The sequence below is a fragment of the Salmo salar genome, chromosome 11 (genome assembly GCF_965601325.2).
Source record: "Salmo salar chromosome 11, fSalSal1, whole genome shotgun sequence".
Lineage (NCBI taxonomy): Eukaryota > Metazoa > Chordata > Actinopteri > Salmoniformes > Salmonidae > Salmo > Salmo salar.
In genome coordinates, this window is record NC_138301.1 from 19,625,577 (window position 1) to 19,645,055 (window position 19,479).

Here is a 19,479-nt window from a genome sequence, read left to right on the forward strand (position 1 = left end):
GGAACACTGACTGCGAGCCAGGCCTAATCACCCAACATCAGTGCCCGACCTCACTAATGCTCTTGTGGCTAAATGGAAGCAAGTCCCCACCACAATGTTTCCACATCTAGTGGAAAGCCTTCCCAGACGAGTATTATAGAAGCAAAGAGGGGACCAACTCCATACTAATGGCCATGATTTTAGAATGAGATGTTCGACGAGCAGGTGTCCACATACTCTTGGTCATGTAGTGTATATGCAGCAGGAGAAAGCCATCTCTAGTCTATCTGAGAGAGTTGTTATAGCCCTGTGGTTTTATTTTCTACCTCTGGATGGGCCTCAACACGGGAATAGCCTTTTAAAGTGTAGTTAAAATAGGACAATATGTGGGGGACCTGGGTCTCAGTAGGCCTGTATCTGCATCGCTGTCCTGTGGCTGGGACAGGAAAGCTGTGGGAGTTTGGTGTGGTCGGACCAACCCTGGAAAATGACAACAATCCATCTTCCCATGCACTGATTTCCTTTTAAGTTACACCTCCATTAGATACTAAATGGACTTGGATTCTACATTTAGAACCAAAGGTGACCTCATCCTACAAGCACCATGACTGGCACAATGATTACCATAGATACTGGCCTTTTAAAAGCATTCTTGAACTGAATTATGACATTTTCTCTCTGGCTGTCATCCTAATGAGACAGAGAGGTGCGTAAGAAGGTCCTGTATCTCTTTTAAAGAGCTGATAAACTGACATGATGAAGTAGTGACCATGTGGACGGCCTGGCTCTGAAGGGCCAAAGTCAGAGGGGTCCTGGCCCTCAGAGCATGCTGCCATTATACACCCCCATTTCCCAACTGTTACCCCCAATGACCCTGGAGCAAATAGAGGCTCAGGGCTGACCTCTGCCTCTCAGACCCAGACCCCAGAACAAAGCCCTGGCCTGTGCCATTGTGTGCGCCTCCCATGTATCCGTGTGTGTGGAAACTCGCGTGAGTGTGTGCATGCGTGTTCGCACGTGAGTGCAAAAGTCTGAGCTTATGCCTGTGTGTGGGTAGAGTTAGAGTATAATGCCGGCAGACGAGGGGATGTGGAGAGGGTTATCAGAGAGCCCACTGGGGGAAACACTGTTGAATGTGTTTCGGTTGGAGGCTGCTGGGAACCTCAACCTCATTAAAGCAGCTCAGTACAGTGGAATGTCTGAGAGAAGAGGACCAGGACACTCCAGATTCCTCCACTGCCTCTCAGGTTGCTGTAGTGGTCTGCAGCCCCTGCCATAAGGGACCACTCTCTCCAGTAGCGTGGGAAACAAACACCAGAAGAGTCACACCTGTAAAACAAAAGGAAAGGAATACACTCATTATTCGCATGGGTAAAATAATGCATCCTAATCTGACTAATCTGACACAGAAAAGGTTTCCTTGTCAAGTTCTGTGACAAAATTATGTTCCTATGTGTACCAATGCGTGCAATGGAAACAGAGCCACCTGAGGGAGTTCTGCACAGTGAAAAGCGTTTGTATATGTTTTTTAAGAAGCAGGAAGACTACCATTCACATGCCATGTGATACAGTACTTCCTCTTGTCTGATAATGATGGTGCTCCAGATTCTCCACCTTTACCATGCATTTTAGATGGCTCAGGTTTCTCTGAGGAGGCAGAGAAAGGAAATGAGAAGCCTTGGTTATGTAATGCAATAACTCACAGGGCTGAGGAGTTCTCTTCAACGCAGAAACCTGGGAACATGTACTTACTTTCTTCTCTTTATAAGTGCCAGGGAGAACAATCAAACTGCAACCATTGCAGTATATATACAGTATGCACTAAAAGTATGTGGTGTCGTGGAAAATTCAGTACTGAGAGAGACTTGGACAATTATTCAAACCATCACCTTTATTCAACATCGATTAATTATTGCAATAATGAGGCTGGTCAACCCCCCACCCTTGAGTGTTGGACCAAGTAACCTAACTTTTACACAAATGCAGAGCACTATATACATATAGCTTACACTAAAAATGCTTAGTCATGATTGGTTCCACCAATCCCATGCAGATTGGGGCATCAAAAGCCACTCTGGGTTCATCCTGTCATTATCTGCACGTGGGTTGTTGTCTTAACCTCACCCTGGCTTAGTTTCCGAGATGCAAGGATGATTTTGAGACAATGAGGGATTGTTCTATCCCTAAGCTATCCCTGGTAAAACACATTATTGTCTATGTAATGCAGTCTTTAAATCATTCGTCAGCTAAAGCCATCTCTGGTGACCATATGCCCAGATTAGCTGCAGGGAACTTGAGTGGAGCCCATGAAAATACAGACACTACCAGGACAGAAGTGTCTTACTATTAGTTAAATTTCAATTGTTAACCATTAATATCAAATAAACCTGGTAAATATGTAATTTTTCTTTCACAGTGGACACCTGCTCGACGAACATCTCACTCCAAAATTATGGGCATTAATATGGAGCTGGTCCCCCCTTTGCTTCTATAATATCCTCCACTTTCAGGGAAGGCTTCCCACTAGATGTTGGAACATTGCTATGGGGACTTGCTTCCATTCAGCCACAAGAGCATTAGTAAGGTTGGTCACTGATGTTGGGTGATTAGGCCTGGCTTGCAGTCAGCATTCCAATTAATCCCAAAGGTGTCCGATGGGGTTGAGGTCAGGGCTCTGTGCAGGCCAGTCAAGTTCTTCCACACCGATCTTGAGAAACTATTTCAGTACGGACCTCGCTTTGTGCACAGGGGCATTGTCATGCTGAAACAGGATAGGGATTTCCCCAAACTGTTGCCACAAAGTTGGAAGCACGGAATCGTCTAGCCCGAACCATGAAAAACAGACCCAGACCATTATTTGGTCCCATTCTGTGAGCTTGTATGGCCTAGCACTTCGTGGCTGAGCCGTTGTTGCTCCTTGACTTTCCACTTCACAATTAGAGCACTTACAGTTGACCTGGGCAGCTCTAGCAGGGCAGAAATTTGACGAACAGACTTGTTGGAAATGTGGCATCCTATGACGGTGCCACATTGAAAGTCACTGAGCTCTTCAGTAAGGAAATAGCTGAATCCACAAATTTGAATGGGTGTCCACATACTTTTGTATATATAGTGTGTGTATATATACAGTACCAGTCAAACATTTTGGAGACCTACTCATTCAAGGGTTTTTCTTTATTCTACATTGTAGAATGAAAGTGAAGTCATCAAAACAATGAAATAAGACATATGGAATCATGTAGTAACCAAAGAAGGAAAAAAAAGTTGCCACCTTTTGCCTTGATGACAGCTTTGCACACTCTTGGCATTCTGTCAACCAGCTTCACCTGGAGTGGTTTTCCAACAGCCTTGAAGGAGTTTACACATATGCTGAGCACTTGTTGGCTGCTTTGTGCCTTGAATTCTAAAAAACATCACTGACAGTGTCACCAGTAAAGCACCCCCACACCATCACACCTCCTTCTCCATGCTTCACAGTGGGAACCACACATGCGGAGATCATCCGTTCACCTACTCTGCGTCTCACAAAGACATGGCTGTTGAAACCAAAAATCTCAAATTTGGACTCATCAGACCAAAGGACAGATTTCCGCTGGTCTAATGTCCATAGCTCGTGTTTCTTGGCCCAAGCAAATCTCTTCTTATTATTGGTGTCCTTTAGTTGTGGTTTCTTTGCAGCAATTCGACCATGAAGGCCTGATTCACGCAGTGAATGTTGAAATGTTCCTTATTGACTGACCTTCATGTCTTAAAGTAATGATGGACTGTTGTTTATCTTTGCTTATTTGATCTGTTCTTGCCATAATATGGATTTAGGATTATCTTCTGTATACCACCCCTACCTTGTCACAGCACAACTGATTGGCTCAAACGCATTAAGAAGGAAAGAAATTCCACAAATGAACTTTTAACAAGGCACACCTGTTAATTGAAATGCATTCCAGGTGACTACCTCATGAAGCTGGTTGAGAGAATGGCAAGAGTGTGCAAAGCTGACATCAAGGCAAAGGGAGGCTACTTTGAAGAATCTCAAATATAAAATATATTTTGATTTGTTTAACACTTATTTGGTTACGACATGATTCGATATGTCTTATTACATAGTTTTGATGTTTTCACTATTATTCTACAATGTAGAAAATAGTACAATAGTACTTTTGACTGGTACTGTATTTATGATCATATTCTATGTATTTATATTCCAGAAGAGGAGTTATAAGTTCCACTCTGGGCCTATCGTGCATGTTTTACCACATTCCCTCTTCAGGCCAGGGTAGCACTCTCACAGGGCTGGGAAATATATTGTGAATACTTGTATACCGGTATGGATTTTGACAATACTGTCTATGAAAGTTCAACAAATTGGACTACTTCACTGTCAGTTTTGGCCAAGATTGGTTGAGAATAAAACCACCAGAATGGAGAAAGCCTTTTAACATCACTTAGAATTCATTTGTTGCCATTCTAGGGTCATGCACTACTCATAAAACATATTTGTAACTTGTATTATTCAGAAGTATAAAATACTGTAAAATAGCGCCATTCTGTCAAAAAGATTGTCATATGATATTTTGGCCATATCGCCCAGCCCTACAGTTTTAGGGTGAACATTTTCCCCATAGTCATCATAAAAGCTTCCCTGTTACCACCGAGCTGAGATGTTTTCTCTACAAAGAGGCGTAGTCCTTGTTCTCTAGGTTTAGTCTTATAGACTTGCATGCCTACCTGGCTGTAGGATGTTTGAGGCATTGGAAATGTACATGTTATGACTACGTCTCCTTATCCACAGGTTGCAACCTTGACTGAACTTAAATACATGTAGCTTCCTTTCAAGATGAAGTCTGTCCTGATCACAAAGCAAAACAGAAATGACTATAAAGATCATGATGATTAATGGATTGAGGCATTTCTTGTAATACAGCAGGATCATTATTCATGGTTACTCCTCTCTCTGGTCTGGTCCATCGAGGGTCAACAAAGATAGCGGTAATGTTCCTCTACTGCCCTGGCTTAACTGCCAGATTCAATATTTTGTGACCTGAGTTTGCACAAAGTATATTGGTTTATTGACAGGGTTATAATTCTCTGGGACTTTCTCAGGGACATGAAGATCCAAACAGACATCCCACCCTGTCTGCACTGCCTGTCCCAGTCAGATCACATATGGCCAGGGCAATGTGTTTGGGTAGAGTAGAACTGGCTTCTCTCCCCTCTTCCTAGTCGGTGGTAGGACCAGGTCTGTCTCTGTGACTCATTTCTTTTTTTGGGGGCTGTCAAAAGGCATTCTGTTTTCTGTTCTCTCATTTCCACCTTTTACTTTTCGTATTCTAATTCCCTTTCCATTTCTCTCTTCACTGAACCCTTGGATTGGCTAGCAAGTTGAGCTGAGCTCCTGTGGCCCATTCAACAAGAGCAGATGTGGAGCTTCGCACTCATTCCATCAGCATCAGGCTGAGGTGTGTCTAGGGCTTAGAGTTTGTAGTGGTATTAGAGGCTGTGTGTATGGTCCATTTGCTTGGTCAATGGCCTGTCCTGCTTATCTACCCACAACGGGCCTGCACAGCCTGCAGCTGAAGAGCAGCTCAGGTCTGCATGGTCATTTCTCTTCACATACCGTGGACTGCCAGACAAAGGGCAGGCAGCCTGCAGCAGCTGCTTAACATGACACGAGGCTGCAGCAACTGCTTAACATGACACATTATCAAGTCAGAGAGTTGTGGCAAAAGAGTGTTTTTCCTCCGAGGCCAATTATTCATGAGATGCAGCAGAGGAAGCAGTCAGGTCTCAGCAGGCAGAGGGGATATTGGGAAATGTAGACAAACTGAGTGCAGTGCCTGTGACAAGTTTCCACTGCACATGGGTTGTTTTTAACCCAGCTTTTATGTGCGTGTACTGTATGTCACCAAACCACTTCATTCATAACGTAGGGCCATAAATGAGGGAGAACATAGATCGTCTACTGTAACTGTGAACTGTTGAAACGTGTTATACTAAACAGGAAAGTTGGTATATAAGATGTATATAATGTCAAGTTCCACCATCTTGTTCTCTCAACACTCTCACAGACATTAGTGCAAGTTTTATTGATTATTACACAAGTAGAAATAAGGTGAAAAACATCCCATGTGACAGTCCATCTAGATTCTAGATAAAAGCAGTATTATTATGACTAATCTAGGATCTAAGAGGAATAGTGGAGTGAACCCCAAATCCCCAAATAAACCACACATGATGAAATCCTGCCTTATAATTTGGTTCTTTATTTCCTGTTGCCTCCCTGAAAAAAAGCTCTTTCCTGTTGTATTTCTGAGCTGCATTTCATATTCAGTGTCTTTCAACTGCATTCTGCATTATGCTGAAGTGCTGTTAGTGCCTAAAGGGATAGGACACCTCGGGACTTCAGTTCTATGTGCAATGCGTCTTCTATTATTCAGGGTGGTAATGCAACCCTTTATTTCAAGCAACACTGAGACTTTTAATTGTCTTTATCTCTGAACTAAAATAACTGTTTACTTCAACCATCAGGTGCATTCACTATCAAGAAGTACAAAATACTGGACAAAAGATCCATGATACTCCAACAGGTCATTTTATTATGTTGTGTGTGCTTAGAACCACTTAGAATAGAAAAGGAAATGGAATGAATTGATTACGTAAGGTGGATGCACCTGTTGCCTAACATTCATTTATTGTTTTAACTTCTGCTCTGGTATTGGTTCTGCCAGTGTGGGATCCTGAACTCTGACTCAGTCCTGCTTCACGTGCATTCCCTTTCCACTGAGAGGCACACACAGTATCTCGCTGGCGCCACTGAAAGCCACATTGTTTCATGCATGTTTGCCTGTCGCCCCTCTCCTTCTCCTACTTGCTCTGCCTTTAGCACACGTTTAGAAAGAACCTGTTTGCATGCACTGCAATCACTACCTTTTTTGTCCCTTTTATACGGAGCTGTCACCAAGATGTCAACTGCTAAGCGAGACAAACAATACATCCCAGAATCCCCCAGAAGTCACAGCCTCTGAGACGTGAGGGGTTCAAGACACATTGTTCAGTATGAGCTGGCCATTGCACACTCCCCAAACTCTCTTCAATTATACCACACAGTGAAGCTGCGTTGTGAGGGTCCAGTAATGTAATCCCCCTAAATCAAAATGCAAATCAGGCCTATTCTCAATCCTGCACGCTCCCTTCTTTTTTTGAAGATGGCTAGCTGTGATGGTGTTCTTGTGCTTTGTGTAGGAAGAAACCTTACTTTTACCATTTAAGTCAAGACACAAAACAGGCCATAAACTCTACAAGTTCACTCCCTATGCCATACAGTTGTCAGTATGGGGGGAAAAAACTAATTCTAGTACATCGTCTGGATGTATGGTAATATGATTATTGATAATAGCACATGTAAACAGTATATAATGTTACGGTATTGGAATGTTTGCCATAGAATGTAGTATGGGACATAATATCACATTTTATTCTGTCACAAAGCGATTAAGATCAATATACCAATCATTTACTGCAGTTAACATTCCAATACCAATATAAACAAGAGATGTTGTTGTCCCCCATACAGCTCCAAACTTCTTCAGAGTGATAGGCCCACCAGGCTTCATGACATGCCATGCGAACACTGTAAACCTCCCATTCAGCCAGCCAGCTATTTACACAACTGACTGAGTGGCCAGGCCCGGGTGTTTTCATTAACTGATAAATGGTGCAGAGACGAGGAGGAGATGAACCCTGCACCACCTCGTGTGTTTTTCTCAGTGGACCTCATGGTTTATGGCACCGCTGGCAGCTCCTTACACTCAGGTCCTAATGAGCTCCATAAAGGGAGGGGCCCCTCCCATGACTGGTCAGGTCCATAGGGTTTCTGGTTGTTGTTTCTGTGTGTGGGATGTTGTACAGACACCCACTGTAGCCATGTCAGAAGATCATTAACATGGAAGCCAGATGGAATGGATGTTATGCCATGACTTTGTAACCCTTTATGTGGGATCTGGGGTGGAATTCCTGTAGATTGTTTGTGTAAACCACTGATAGGATTAGATAGATTAGATTTGTTTATTAGTCACATGCACAGAGTCGCAGATGTAATCGCAGGGTACAGTGAAATTCTTATGCTTCAACAGTGCAGGTTAAAAAAAGAGATGTGAATGAGACAATAATAAAAAATGCAATACAAATATATACACATTTAGAACTGTAGCAATGATAAGTGTCCATTGGAGGGTGGGGCGAGGATAAATGTCCATTGGGGGGTGGTGGCACTGTAAGGGTCCATTGGGCGGTGGGGGCAGGATAAGTGTCCATTGGGGGGGTGTAGAATATCCATAGGGGGAGCAGCAGGGGGGAAGTGAGAAGTGGATGAGACAATAATAAGGGGGACAGGGATTTCAGATAGCTGCCTAGTGGTTATTCAGTAGCCTGATGGTCTGGGGGTAGAAACTATTGGTGTGTCTGACAGTTTTTGCTATGATTCTCCTTTACAGCCCACGTCTGACTGATGGAAGCGGGGAGAACAGGCCGTGGCTTGGTTGGCAGAGGAGGTTGTGCTGTCTAGTTCATGAGTTCTGGCTTTATGGGTTTGGGGAAATATTGCATTTGGTGGATTTGACAAGCACAGTGGATGGTTGTCTTCTCTTCTAATACAGCCCATATACTGAGCATAAAAACGTTCAACCTGTTTGAGGTGTGTCCCAGTCTGTTGGACCAGTCTGAAAACTGATTCATTGTTTTCTGAGCCAAAGGTATTAAAATGTCAACATTACCTCAGGGCCTGTGTGTTCTTTCAAAATGCAAAAGTCAAACAGCATATTAAGTTATGAGAAATGGCAGATGAGCAGAGAACTGTGAAAGACACCGATTGTATAACAAGAGAAGAGGGGTCATTGTTCCATTTAGAGTTTTGGCTTCAGACTAATCCCTCTCTGACATGTTCATTTTTTAAAATATTTTTTACCCCGTTTTCTCCCCCAATTTTGTGGTATCCAATTGGTAGTTACAGTCTTGTCTCATCACTGCAACTACCATACGGACTCGGGAGAGGCGAAGGTTGAGAGCTTTGCGTCCTCCAAAACCCATCAAGCCGCACTGCTTGGTAACCTGGAAGCCTGCCGCACCAACGTGTCAGAGGAAACACCGTGCACTGCACCCGGCCCGCCACAGGAGTCACTAGTGCGCAATGGGACAAGGACATCCCTGCCGGCCAAACCCTCCCCTAACCCGGACGACGCTGGACCAATTGTGCGCCGCCCCATGGTTCTCCCAGTCGCAGCCGGCTGCGACAGGGCCTGGACTCAAACCCAGAATCTCTAGTGGCACAGATAGCGATGCAGTGCCTTAGACCACTGCACCACTCAGGAGGCCCTCTGACATGTTAATAAGTCCGCTGGAGTGTCTGCCTTTGTCAAATATGCAAACACAAAGGAATCAAACTATGAAACATAGTATTTTCCAATACATTTGTTTAGACTGGTAACGTCAGGGTGGCTGTCTAGATCTTACAGATAGATGTCAGTTCTCTCTCTGGTTCTCTGGGCAGTTTGTTACAGTATCACCATTCCATCCCAGGTCTGTGCTAGTAGTGTAAGGTGAGAGATATCAAAGCAGGTAACAATAGAGAGGTGGATGGGTGATGTACCTGTGGGTGAATAACACACATGAATAGGTTCCACATGGATAGTGTCTTGTCTCAACGCTAATTGCTGTCAAAGTATCAGATCCCATTTTATGGTTATCAAGTATCTTTGATGTTGGATAAAAGTTTTCTAACTAAATCTCAATGGAAGTATTGTGCATGATCGGAACATAACACCCCTCTGGTCTTATGTTCTACACCTCAAACGTACATACCAACATGCTCGTGTGACTTATTTAGCCAACTTAGAAAGAATGCTTTTAATGCACTCGTACACTCTTCATCCAATATTTTATTTTTATTTTATTTCACCTTTATTTAACCAGGTAGGCTAGTTGATCACAAGTTCTCATTTACAACTGCGACCTGGCTAAGATAAAGCAAAGCAGTGCGACACAAACAACAACACAGAGTTACACATGGAATAAACAAGCATACAGTCAATAACACAATAGAAAAAAAGAAAGTCTATATACAGTGTGTGCAAATGGTGTGAGGAGGTAAGGCAATAAATAGGCCATAGTAGCAAAGTAGTTACAATTTAGCAAATTAACACTGGAGTGATAGATGAGCAGATGATGATGTGCAAGTAGAAATACTGGTGTGCAAAAGAGCAGAAAAGTAAATAAAACAATATGGGGATGAGGTAGGTAGATTGGGTGGGCTATTTACAGATGGGCTATGTACAGCTGCAGCGATCGGTTAGCTGCTCAGATAGCTGATGTTTAAAGTTAGTGAGGGAAATATAAGTCTCCAGCTTCAGCGATTTTTACAATTCGTTCCAGTCATTGGCAGCAGAGAACTGGAAGGAAAGGCGGCCAAAGAAGATGTGGCTTTGGGGATGACCAGTGAGATATACCTGCTGGAGCGCGTGCTACGGGTGGGTGCTGTTATCGTGACCAGTGAGCTGAGATAAGGCGGAGCTTTACCTAGCATCGACTTTTAGATGACCTGGAGCCAGTGGGTCTGGCGACTAATATGAAGCCAGACTGCATCCAGTTTGCTGAGTAGAGTATTGGAAGCTATTTTGTAAATGACATCGCCGAAGTCGAGGATCGGTAGGATAGTCAGTTTTACGAGGGTATGTTTGGCGGCGTGAGTGAAGGAGGCTTTGTGGCGAAATAGGAAGCCGATTCTAGATTTGATTTTGTATTGGTGATGTTTAATATGAGTCTGGAAGGAGAGTTTACAGTCTAGCCAGACACCTAGGTATTTGTAGTTGTCCACATATTCTAAGTTAGAACCGTCCAGGGTAGTGATGCTGTCACAGTGTCCACAGAAGGTGGCGCCCCTCCCCGGTCGGGCGGTGCTCGGCGGTCTTGTCGCCGGCCTACTAGCTGCCACCGATCTATGTTTCTGTGTCTTTTGGTTTTGTCTGTCTAGGTCCGCACCTGTTTCTTGTTAGTCATTTAGTGGGGGGGGGGGTATTTAGTTTGTCTTTTTGTTTGGGGAATTCGTGCGGGATTATTTAATGTCATGTGTGAGTGGCAGTTGGTATTCTGCGCTGCCTTTTACTACGTAGCGTACTTTGGATTATACATTTGGATTGCCGGGCTGCGCCCCGTGCGTTTAAACATTTTTGGGGGGGAGTTGTTCTCCTATCGTGTGTTTTGCACACCCTGCCTTGTGGCTACCTTATTTATACAGTGTTCAATAAAACATCTGTGTTAACGGACCTCCATCTCCTGCGCTTGACTCTGCCCCTTTCCTGCTACCAAGGATAGCGTTGACAGATGCTAGTCGGGCGGGCGGGTTTGGGCAGCGAACGGTTGAAAAGCATGCATTTAGTTTTACTAGCGTTTAAGAGCAGTTGGAGACCACGGAAGAAGTGCATTGTGCCATAATAGGCTTTGTCTGCATTATAACCTTGAGGTTCTCACTAGACATCCCAAAATAATTACAGAACTTTCTCATAGCACCTCTGTGCATTTATACGATACATTGAAAATATTGAATAGCCATTGTTAGTCCTCCGGTTTTGATTTATCCAATCATAATCAAACACATAAAACAGAGAACCTCCTGCCAGGCTTCCAGGATGGAGGCAGTAATGTATACTGCTGCTATGTCTCAGATCCAACACCTGACACTGGATACCTACTGTATACAGGTACAGTGTGTATACTAAACACTGGTTGGTTTACAGTGTGTGTGGTATCTAGGAATCCATACAGTAAGGAGTTTAGTTTAGCTATAATTCGTCTTTGTAGGAAAACTGCTGGAACCACCAAAGTAGCCGACTGTATATGGTGGAAAATCAGAACGTCATAAGAACCTGGTCAGTATTTAAGCCAACAGTGGACTCCTACTCCAGGCTGTTAGAAACAAAAGAAAATGTGTAAACACCTCAAGTAGTTTCTCCTTTTGAGTTAGTGCGCTCAGTATGCTGTGATGCTTATGGATGGGGGTGCTTTCGTGGCTGCGTGCATGCTGTGCTTGGCTTGTATGTTGTTGTCATGGTTCCTGTATACAATGTTCAATGGCTCTGAATGCCAAATATAAATTCTATCCTACTGTAAAGCAGCCAAATCAGAGAGATGGATGATTGTAGTGAGTGTCAGGATGATTGGAGCCTTGCTTATTGGTCTGGAAACTCAGTTTGGCGCTGACATTTTTTTCTCCCTCTTGTTTAAAACACAAACAAACATCCCCCCGAGCAATGCAGTGTCCCATGACCATGACTTGATTGACACCTGCGCCCTATTTTGGGTTCATTTACTCTGGAGTCACTGAACCTTCAAATATTGGAGTTCTGATAGTGTGGTAGTTCTCTCCCTCTCTGTGTGTGTGTGTGTGTGTGTGTGTGTGTGTGTGTGTGTGTGTGTGTGTGTGTGTGTGTGTGTGTGTGTGTGTGTGTGTGTGTGTGTGTGTGTGTGTGTGTGTGTGTGTGAAGAGAGCCTCATGAAAATAGTGACATAAGCTACAACAACAGTAAAATGTCATACTAGTTGGGGGGCCATTCTTGTGTGAGTAAAAATCGAACCTAGCCCCTGTAGTGTATATCAGTGGCTAGGTTCTCTCTATTTTGGGTTCATTTACTCTGGAGTCACTGAACCTTCAAATATTGGAATCTGATAGTGTGGTAGTTCTCTCTCTCTCTCTGTGTGTGTGTGTGTGTGTGTGTGTGTGTGTGTGTGTGTGTGTGTGTGTGTGTGTGTGTGTGTGTGTGTGTGAAGAGAGCCTCATGAAAATAGTGACATAAGCTACAACAACAGTAAAATGTCATACTAGTTGGGGGGCCATTCTTGTGTGAGTAAAAATCGAACCTAGCCCCTGTAGTGTATATCAGTGGCTAGGTTCTCTCTATTTTGGGTTCATTTACTCTGGAGTCACTGAACCTTCAAATATTGGAATCTGATAGTGTGGTAGTTCTCTCTCTCTCTCTGTGTGTGTGTGTGTGTGTGTGTGTGTGTGTGTGTGTGTGTGTGTGTGTGTGTGTGTGTGTGTGTGTGTGTGAAGAGAGCCTCATGAAAATACTGACATAAGCTACAACAACAGTAAAATGTCATACTAGTTGGGTGGCCATTCTTGTGTGAGTAAAAATCGAACCTAGCCCCTGTAGTGTATATCAGTGGAAGACATACACTATGTGTTCCTGAGCCTGTACAGCCAGGAAGGGGGGTTTACAGCATTCCTCCTTGCTGGTGCGTCACGGATCCTTGACTTTATTACTGAGGAGGGTACGAGAGGTTCCCATAAACTCTAGCAAGTGTTTCTGGACCGACATTAAAAAGGGATTAGCATTCTCTATCTGTTGTGACCTCTGAGTGCATCCACTAATGCATCCAGATCACGTACTAGTTCATTCAGTGGTGTGCTGGTGGCATGCAAATATCAATTTCTGAACAGATTTAATGTAATTGAGAGTGATTGGAATGATAAAATCATTTCTGAAATAGCATGGTTAGAGAGTAAAGTAACCCTACCACTGAGACTGGAGGTTTTCATTATGACTGGTTTTCGACCCACATTATAATCCAGCCCTATTATAATATTTTATAATTTTGTCATCTGGAAAGGCTATTGGCCAAACGTACAGTATGTTGCTTTAATCCATGATTACCCTGCCCAACCCGAGGTGAGGTAATACTTTAGTCCAGATGTTCACTGGCTGTGATAGACAGAAATACTATTTGGGCCATTGGAGCATATTACACCCTGTTATGAAATTCTGTAGCTTATACATATGTAATAACAATATTATCTGAATGATTCAAATGTTAATATCTGTTAAGTGTTCTGCATAAATAAACTATGTTGCTACAGTGGTGAATGTGAAGTAGAGCCAGAGGTAATGCTCTGACGTTAGCTTTGCAAACAAACCTGATGATGTTATTTGTGACAGTCTGAATGCATCTGCAGCTCTGGTTTTATAGCTACAATCCTCACACTGCTCAACAGACAACACCCAGATTAACGCCAACAGCAGGCCTCTGATTACAGCTAATGCTGGTTTGATCTAGTGTTCAGGGATGTGTTAAGAGCACACTATAGCAGGGGTACAGTAGGGGTGGGCAGGAGGGAGGAGAAGGGGGGGTGATCCTCTTATGAGACCCTGGCTGTGAGGGACTGGATCTGAAGCCTGACTGAAGACCAGTCAACAGTGAAATACAGTAGCATCATGTGATACCCCACCTGGGCCAGACAGCCAGCCTCACACTCGCTATTGTGGGGAAATGCAATGTAATGCCATACTACTGTGTCTCTCTGTCAAAGGCATCTCTGCTGCTTTTCCCTGTGTGGTTTATGTCAGAGGAAGTTTTCACCCCTGGCCTCAGTCACATTGATTGGGAATCCCCTGACGCCCATGGATATGAGCCCAAATCCTTCATGCCCTCCTGGCCTTTCTCACTCACACTGTGGCACAAACGTCCTGTATGTATCCCTGATCCATTATGTACTGTACAGGCTCTGGTTTGCGCTGTGTGAGCCCAGCATCTGCTTGGAGTTTTCATCCCATTGCGTAACGCTGCATGCCACCCCTTACCCTACCCACCGTCTCTCTCAAGCACACATGCACGCAAGGGCATGAACACACACACACACACAGTGATGCATGCATCCACACACTCTCACACATACGCACATGCATGTCACACACACACACACACACACACACACACACACACATACATACACATACATTGTTTAACATCATCCTATACTTTTCACTCTTCCCAAACTCTTTCCTGATGCATACAATTTGCAGACTTAGTATTGATTAGGCAAGGCAAAGTCATTTTCTGCACATTTCAATGAAGCAATTCCACATAAGCTTTGTAAATGATGTTTATTTTAGTATGCCATACACCCTTCATATTTAAGACTCATCAGTGTGTCCACAGAATCACATTCCAACCAGAATTAGCACTTGTGCAGTGTTACATTTAGCATGGTCTATTTTAAGTCTGTTAGTCTTGCAAACACAAAGACTTCCATCCCTTAACCAATAATAATCTGACCGATAACACTGAGGTGTGTCTTATCCTGGCACAGGTCAAAGGGTTTTTTTTATAGAGAAAAGGCAGCAAAATATGCGAATAGCTATAAGTGCATATATTTAAGTGACCAAGTATTTTGACTCTGTATTGGGGTAAGCTACATATTAGTCAATACATTTTGGGACATTTTTGAATACATTGTATTGTGTTTTCATTGTGGGGATATACTCTGTCAGATCCCTGAGTTTTTAGACAAACAGTAATAATGTCCCATAATTGTCAATAGAATTTGAAGCATCCTGGCAAATTATACCAATGACTCGCACACAGGTGGGTTATCCGAGTCCTGACTGTGCATGGAGCTCAGGCCAGTGTCTGAGTCGTCATCGTTGGCATTGCATGTCTTTGAAAGCCCCCTGGCTTGCTCCACCCACTCGCTTTTCGTCTCCAGGGGAGGCATCATTGCTGCCTCAGTAACCACAGAGTTGCAGTCATTGTCCTCGCTTGGTGTCTCGTTATCCTCTATATACAATGAGTTCACTTTCTCCAGCAAATCCCGTATCTCCTTTTCTTTCGCCCCCCAAATATCCTGGGTTACATTCAAATCATTCCTGATAGCCTCCAAATCCGTGTTCAAGCGCAGTCCAATGTATAAACTAGTATCCAGCTGCGTTTTGATCCTCTCCTCCTCCAGAAGCAAATCGTTCTCGAATGATGTGTCAGCCTCTAGGGCTAAAGTGTCTGTGTGTGTCGCATGGGCTGTTGATACCCACATAGCGGTCTCTCCCGCGCTGGGTTCCACCTCTTTACTTGACAGCTCCTCTTGCCTTCGCTTCATCCACCTCTGGTTAAGTTCCTCTTGGATCTCCACAGTAATGCTGTCCATGAGCGCTTCGTGCTCAGCCAATTCATCCTGAAGTCTAATCACCTCCTCACACCGTTGGGCATACTCCTCAAACTGGGCAACATCCTCCGCCGAGCACGGCTTCTCACCCTCCTGCTTGGGGAGCCCGTCAGAATGCGCATCCACTAAGTATGTGTCCTGCACGTAATTGATCCCATGCATTTTCATCCTGTCAAAATGAACTTTAGCTTCATACCTTTCTATCTCTCTGTCCAGTTCTTTAATTCTCTGGATCTGTTGGCGGATTGTGTGGTCCTGGGATATGACCAGGTGAACCAAAGTTTCCATTTTCTCCCCAGTGGGCGCATCCTTGGAGACGGTTTGCGCCCTCTTTTTATTTATTTTATCCAACTTTCTGAAAGCTTTCCTAACAATCCGACGTTGTTTCTCAGGTGAGAAGCCCATGGTGGCTCTTGCTGTCCCCTTGTAAATGCACGGGCTCTCCTTGCTGAGCACCACACGGGCCTCTGCGCTCCGGGGTCCGTGGTTAGCCAATGAAGCCTCATTTTTAACCAACACAAACCGCACGTTCTCCTGCTCCTCTCCCCACGCGCCCCAAAGTCGAAGGATCTTTGTTTTATTCGGCAAAATTCTCTCAGATCCTCTCCATTTTTCTACGATGCAATAGGATTGGGGTGATCCCGAGAGCATGGCTGCAGAGACACATTGTTGCAAGTTTTGATCCTCTAGGAGCACATTGACCACATCTGTACAGGTGGTGCGCTTTGACAGTCCGGAGACAAGCTTCTCCTCTCGGCAAACCCACACAGATATCTTACTTTCCTTGGACTCCATCATAAACTAAAACGAAACGTTATTCCCCTTTAGATAACCATTCAAATTCCGTTGAGGCTGGAAACGGATTGGAACAGTTTTGTCATTTAAGTGCTAAATTAGTTGTACATCTGCATACGTTAGAATAGAAAGCAACATCCAACATTCTGAGATAAATTGTTCATTTTACGCGTTCCCTCAGGTAGTTGGTAGCGGATGGGAAGTCCTCGCTATCGCTGTCTGTGTCCAAGTACGCACACTCAACTGCGCCCTTTGCGCGCTGTGCTTACAACCGGAGACTCGCTCTGCTTTGATCACATGACAACTGTACAGTTCCAAAACACTACAAGTAACACCGCCCATACAGTTTGTTACTATCCCAGAGAACCTGATTTCGTATTTTGATAAAACGTGATAACAATTTATATTTAACTAGGCAAGTCAGTTAAGAACAAATTCTTACTTACAATGACGGCCTAGGAATAGTGCCTTGTTCAGGGGCAGAATGACAGATTTTTACCTTGTCAGCTCTGGGATTCGAACTAGCAAACTTTCGGTTAATGGTCCAACGCTATAACCACTAGGCTACGTGCCACCCCAATAACAATAACAATAACAACAACAACAACACTATTATCCATGAATAACAACACCAAACGACTAATACTACAACTAATAATGATAACAATAATTACAACAAGTACCACATCAATAACAATAGTAGTGATATGTACAATTATAACAATACTTATAATAATAATTGTATAAATGCACATGTATTATTATTACTAATATTAATTTATAATAATTTACTCTAGTAAATGTTTATGAATGAGACCCAATGTGTAGGCCTATTCATCTTTCATTTCACCACCCAGGTAAACATCATATTATATCATGTGGTACCTTGGATGATGCCAACAGAAATGCAGACAGCCCTGGGGGTTGTGCAACACTTCGAATAGTGACAATGAGAGGAGTGAATTAAGGTACTGACATCCCTAAATCAGAAGATGTTATCTTACTGCTGAGCAGCTATACTTTTTTTAAAACCAAATACATTAGCGTGCAGTGTACAAGGTAAGACTAATTTACACACATCTGCATAGGAGGCTGTAGCCTAATACATTGCACCATGCGTCTTCTCTGGGTGACACACATATGTCACTTGACTAACAAACACCCCAACAAACAGATGGTAAAAGAAAAGTGGTTGTATTGAGCCAGCTTCGTGGTTCCACGGTACATTGCCTCATCTCACTTTTCTATTCCTACATGTTCATCATCAACATCAGTTCAACAACCCAGTGGGAAAAAAACAGGTTGAATCAATGTTGTTTCCACGTCATTTCAACAAAAACAATTCATTGTGATGACGTTGAATCAACGTGGGAAACGTAACGGAATGTCGTCTTTTTTTCACCTAACTTTTCACCTAAATCCAACGACGTGACATTCTTTGTTGATTTTACGTTGACTTCTCATTAGATGACAACTCAACCAAATGTAAACCAAAACTAGACGTTGAAATGACGTCTGTGCCGAATGGGATGATCACTTCCTGGTTCATTCCGAAGGCAGCGTTCTAACCTTGATCTCAAGGATTTATCTGGAATTAGAGAGAAATTCTGACCCCCTGCTGGTACCTGTCAAGTGAGGACAGCTACACCATGAATCAAGACCATAGTAGGGAACATTTCACACCCATTATGAGAGTCCAGTATTCTTGTACTCAGATACAGCTGTGTAAACGCCTCCCTAGAAACAGGAAGTGTAGTAGTCCAAATCTGGCAGGGCTCTGACCCCTGGGAAGATTACACTGGTACACTGTGCATGGATTTAAACATGTCTCCATAATCAGATCCTCTCACACACATGAGCCAGACAGACAGACACACATCTGTTAGATATTATGTGGACAGTGTCAGTGGAGAGAGAGGATAGAGAGAGGGCATTCTGTAGACGGACGAGTTGTTCTGTCTCTGATTATTTAAGCACACTAAACTACTGATGTTACAGTCATTACAACGTAAAACCATTACAAGGTATAACCGTTGTGTGAGTGAGTGAGTGAATGAGAGAGCAATAGACATACCTAGGCTCCAGGTTGAAATATGCTAGCACTTTTTACAACAGTGTTACAGAATGAGCATGTCAGTGCAACTGCTAAACAGCAGCACCGTGGCCTTCAGTCTTTTTTCGGTTGGTCCGATGGACAAGTCTTTCATTTGATAATGGCTCCATCTGGTGTTAGCGTTCAGTATTACCCATGATAACTGTTATTCAAAAAGGAAAGTGATACATTTTACAATGACACTAATGCTTCATAAGTTATTCTCAAAAAATATATATAATTAAGTGCAATAGTCATGCTAGATCTTATTCAAAATGAACGAAGCATAGAACTTTAGCTGAGAGAGGGCTGTGCTCTAGGGATAATAACATTGGGCGGCAGGTAGCCTAGCGGAACCTTAAGAGCTTTGGGCCAGGAACTGAAAGGGTGCTTGTTCATGTAGTCGGCTGGGGGATTCGAACCATCTCTTGATGTGCCCTTGAGCAAGGCACCTACCCCTAATTCCTCCTGTAAGTCGCTCTAGATAAGAGTGTCTGTTAAATGTAAACAATCTTTATCAAAGAGTGCAGCCTGTGTAAGTGGCTTCATTATTGTTGTTATAGGGGCTTATTTTGTAAATTGTTGTCCCAGTTTATGAAATCTAGTTTCATATTTGAAAATACTGCCACAT

At 43.4% G+C, this 19,479-nt stretch overlaps 1 protein-coding gene across 1 annotated transcript; it reads right to left on the bottom strand.

Annotated features, from left to right (window-relative positions):
* Window positions 1–14,892: 14,892 nt before the first annotated feature.
* On the bottom strand, window positions 14,893–17,035 carry LOC106562108 (ras association domain-containing protein 10). Its single transcript, XM_014126703.3, has one exon. It carries the CDS (start codon window positions 16,757–16,759, stop codon window positions 15,365–15,367), a length of 1,395 nt encoding a protein of 464 aa, XP_013982178.1. The 5' UTR covers window positions 16,760–17,035; the 3' UTR covers window positions 14,893–15,364.
* Window positions 17,036–19,479: the final 2,444 nt, after the last annotated feature.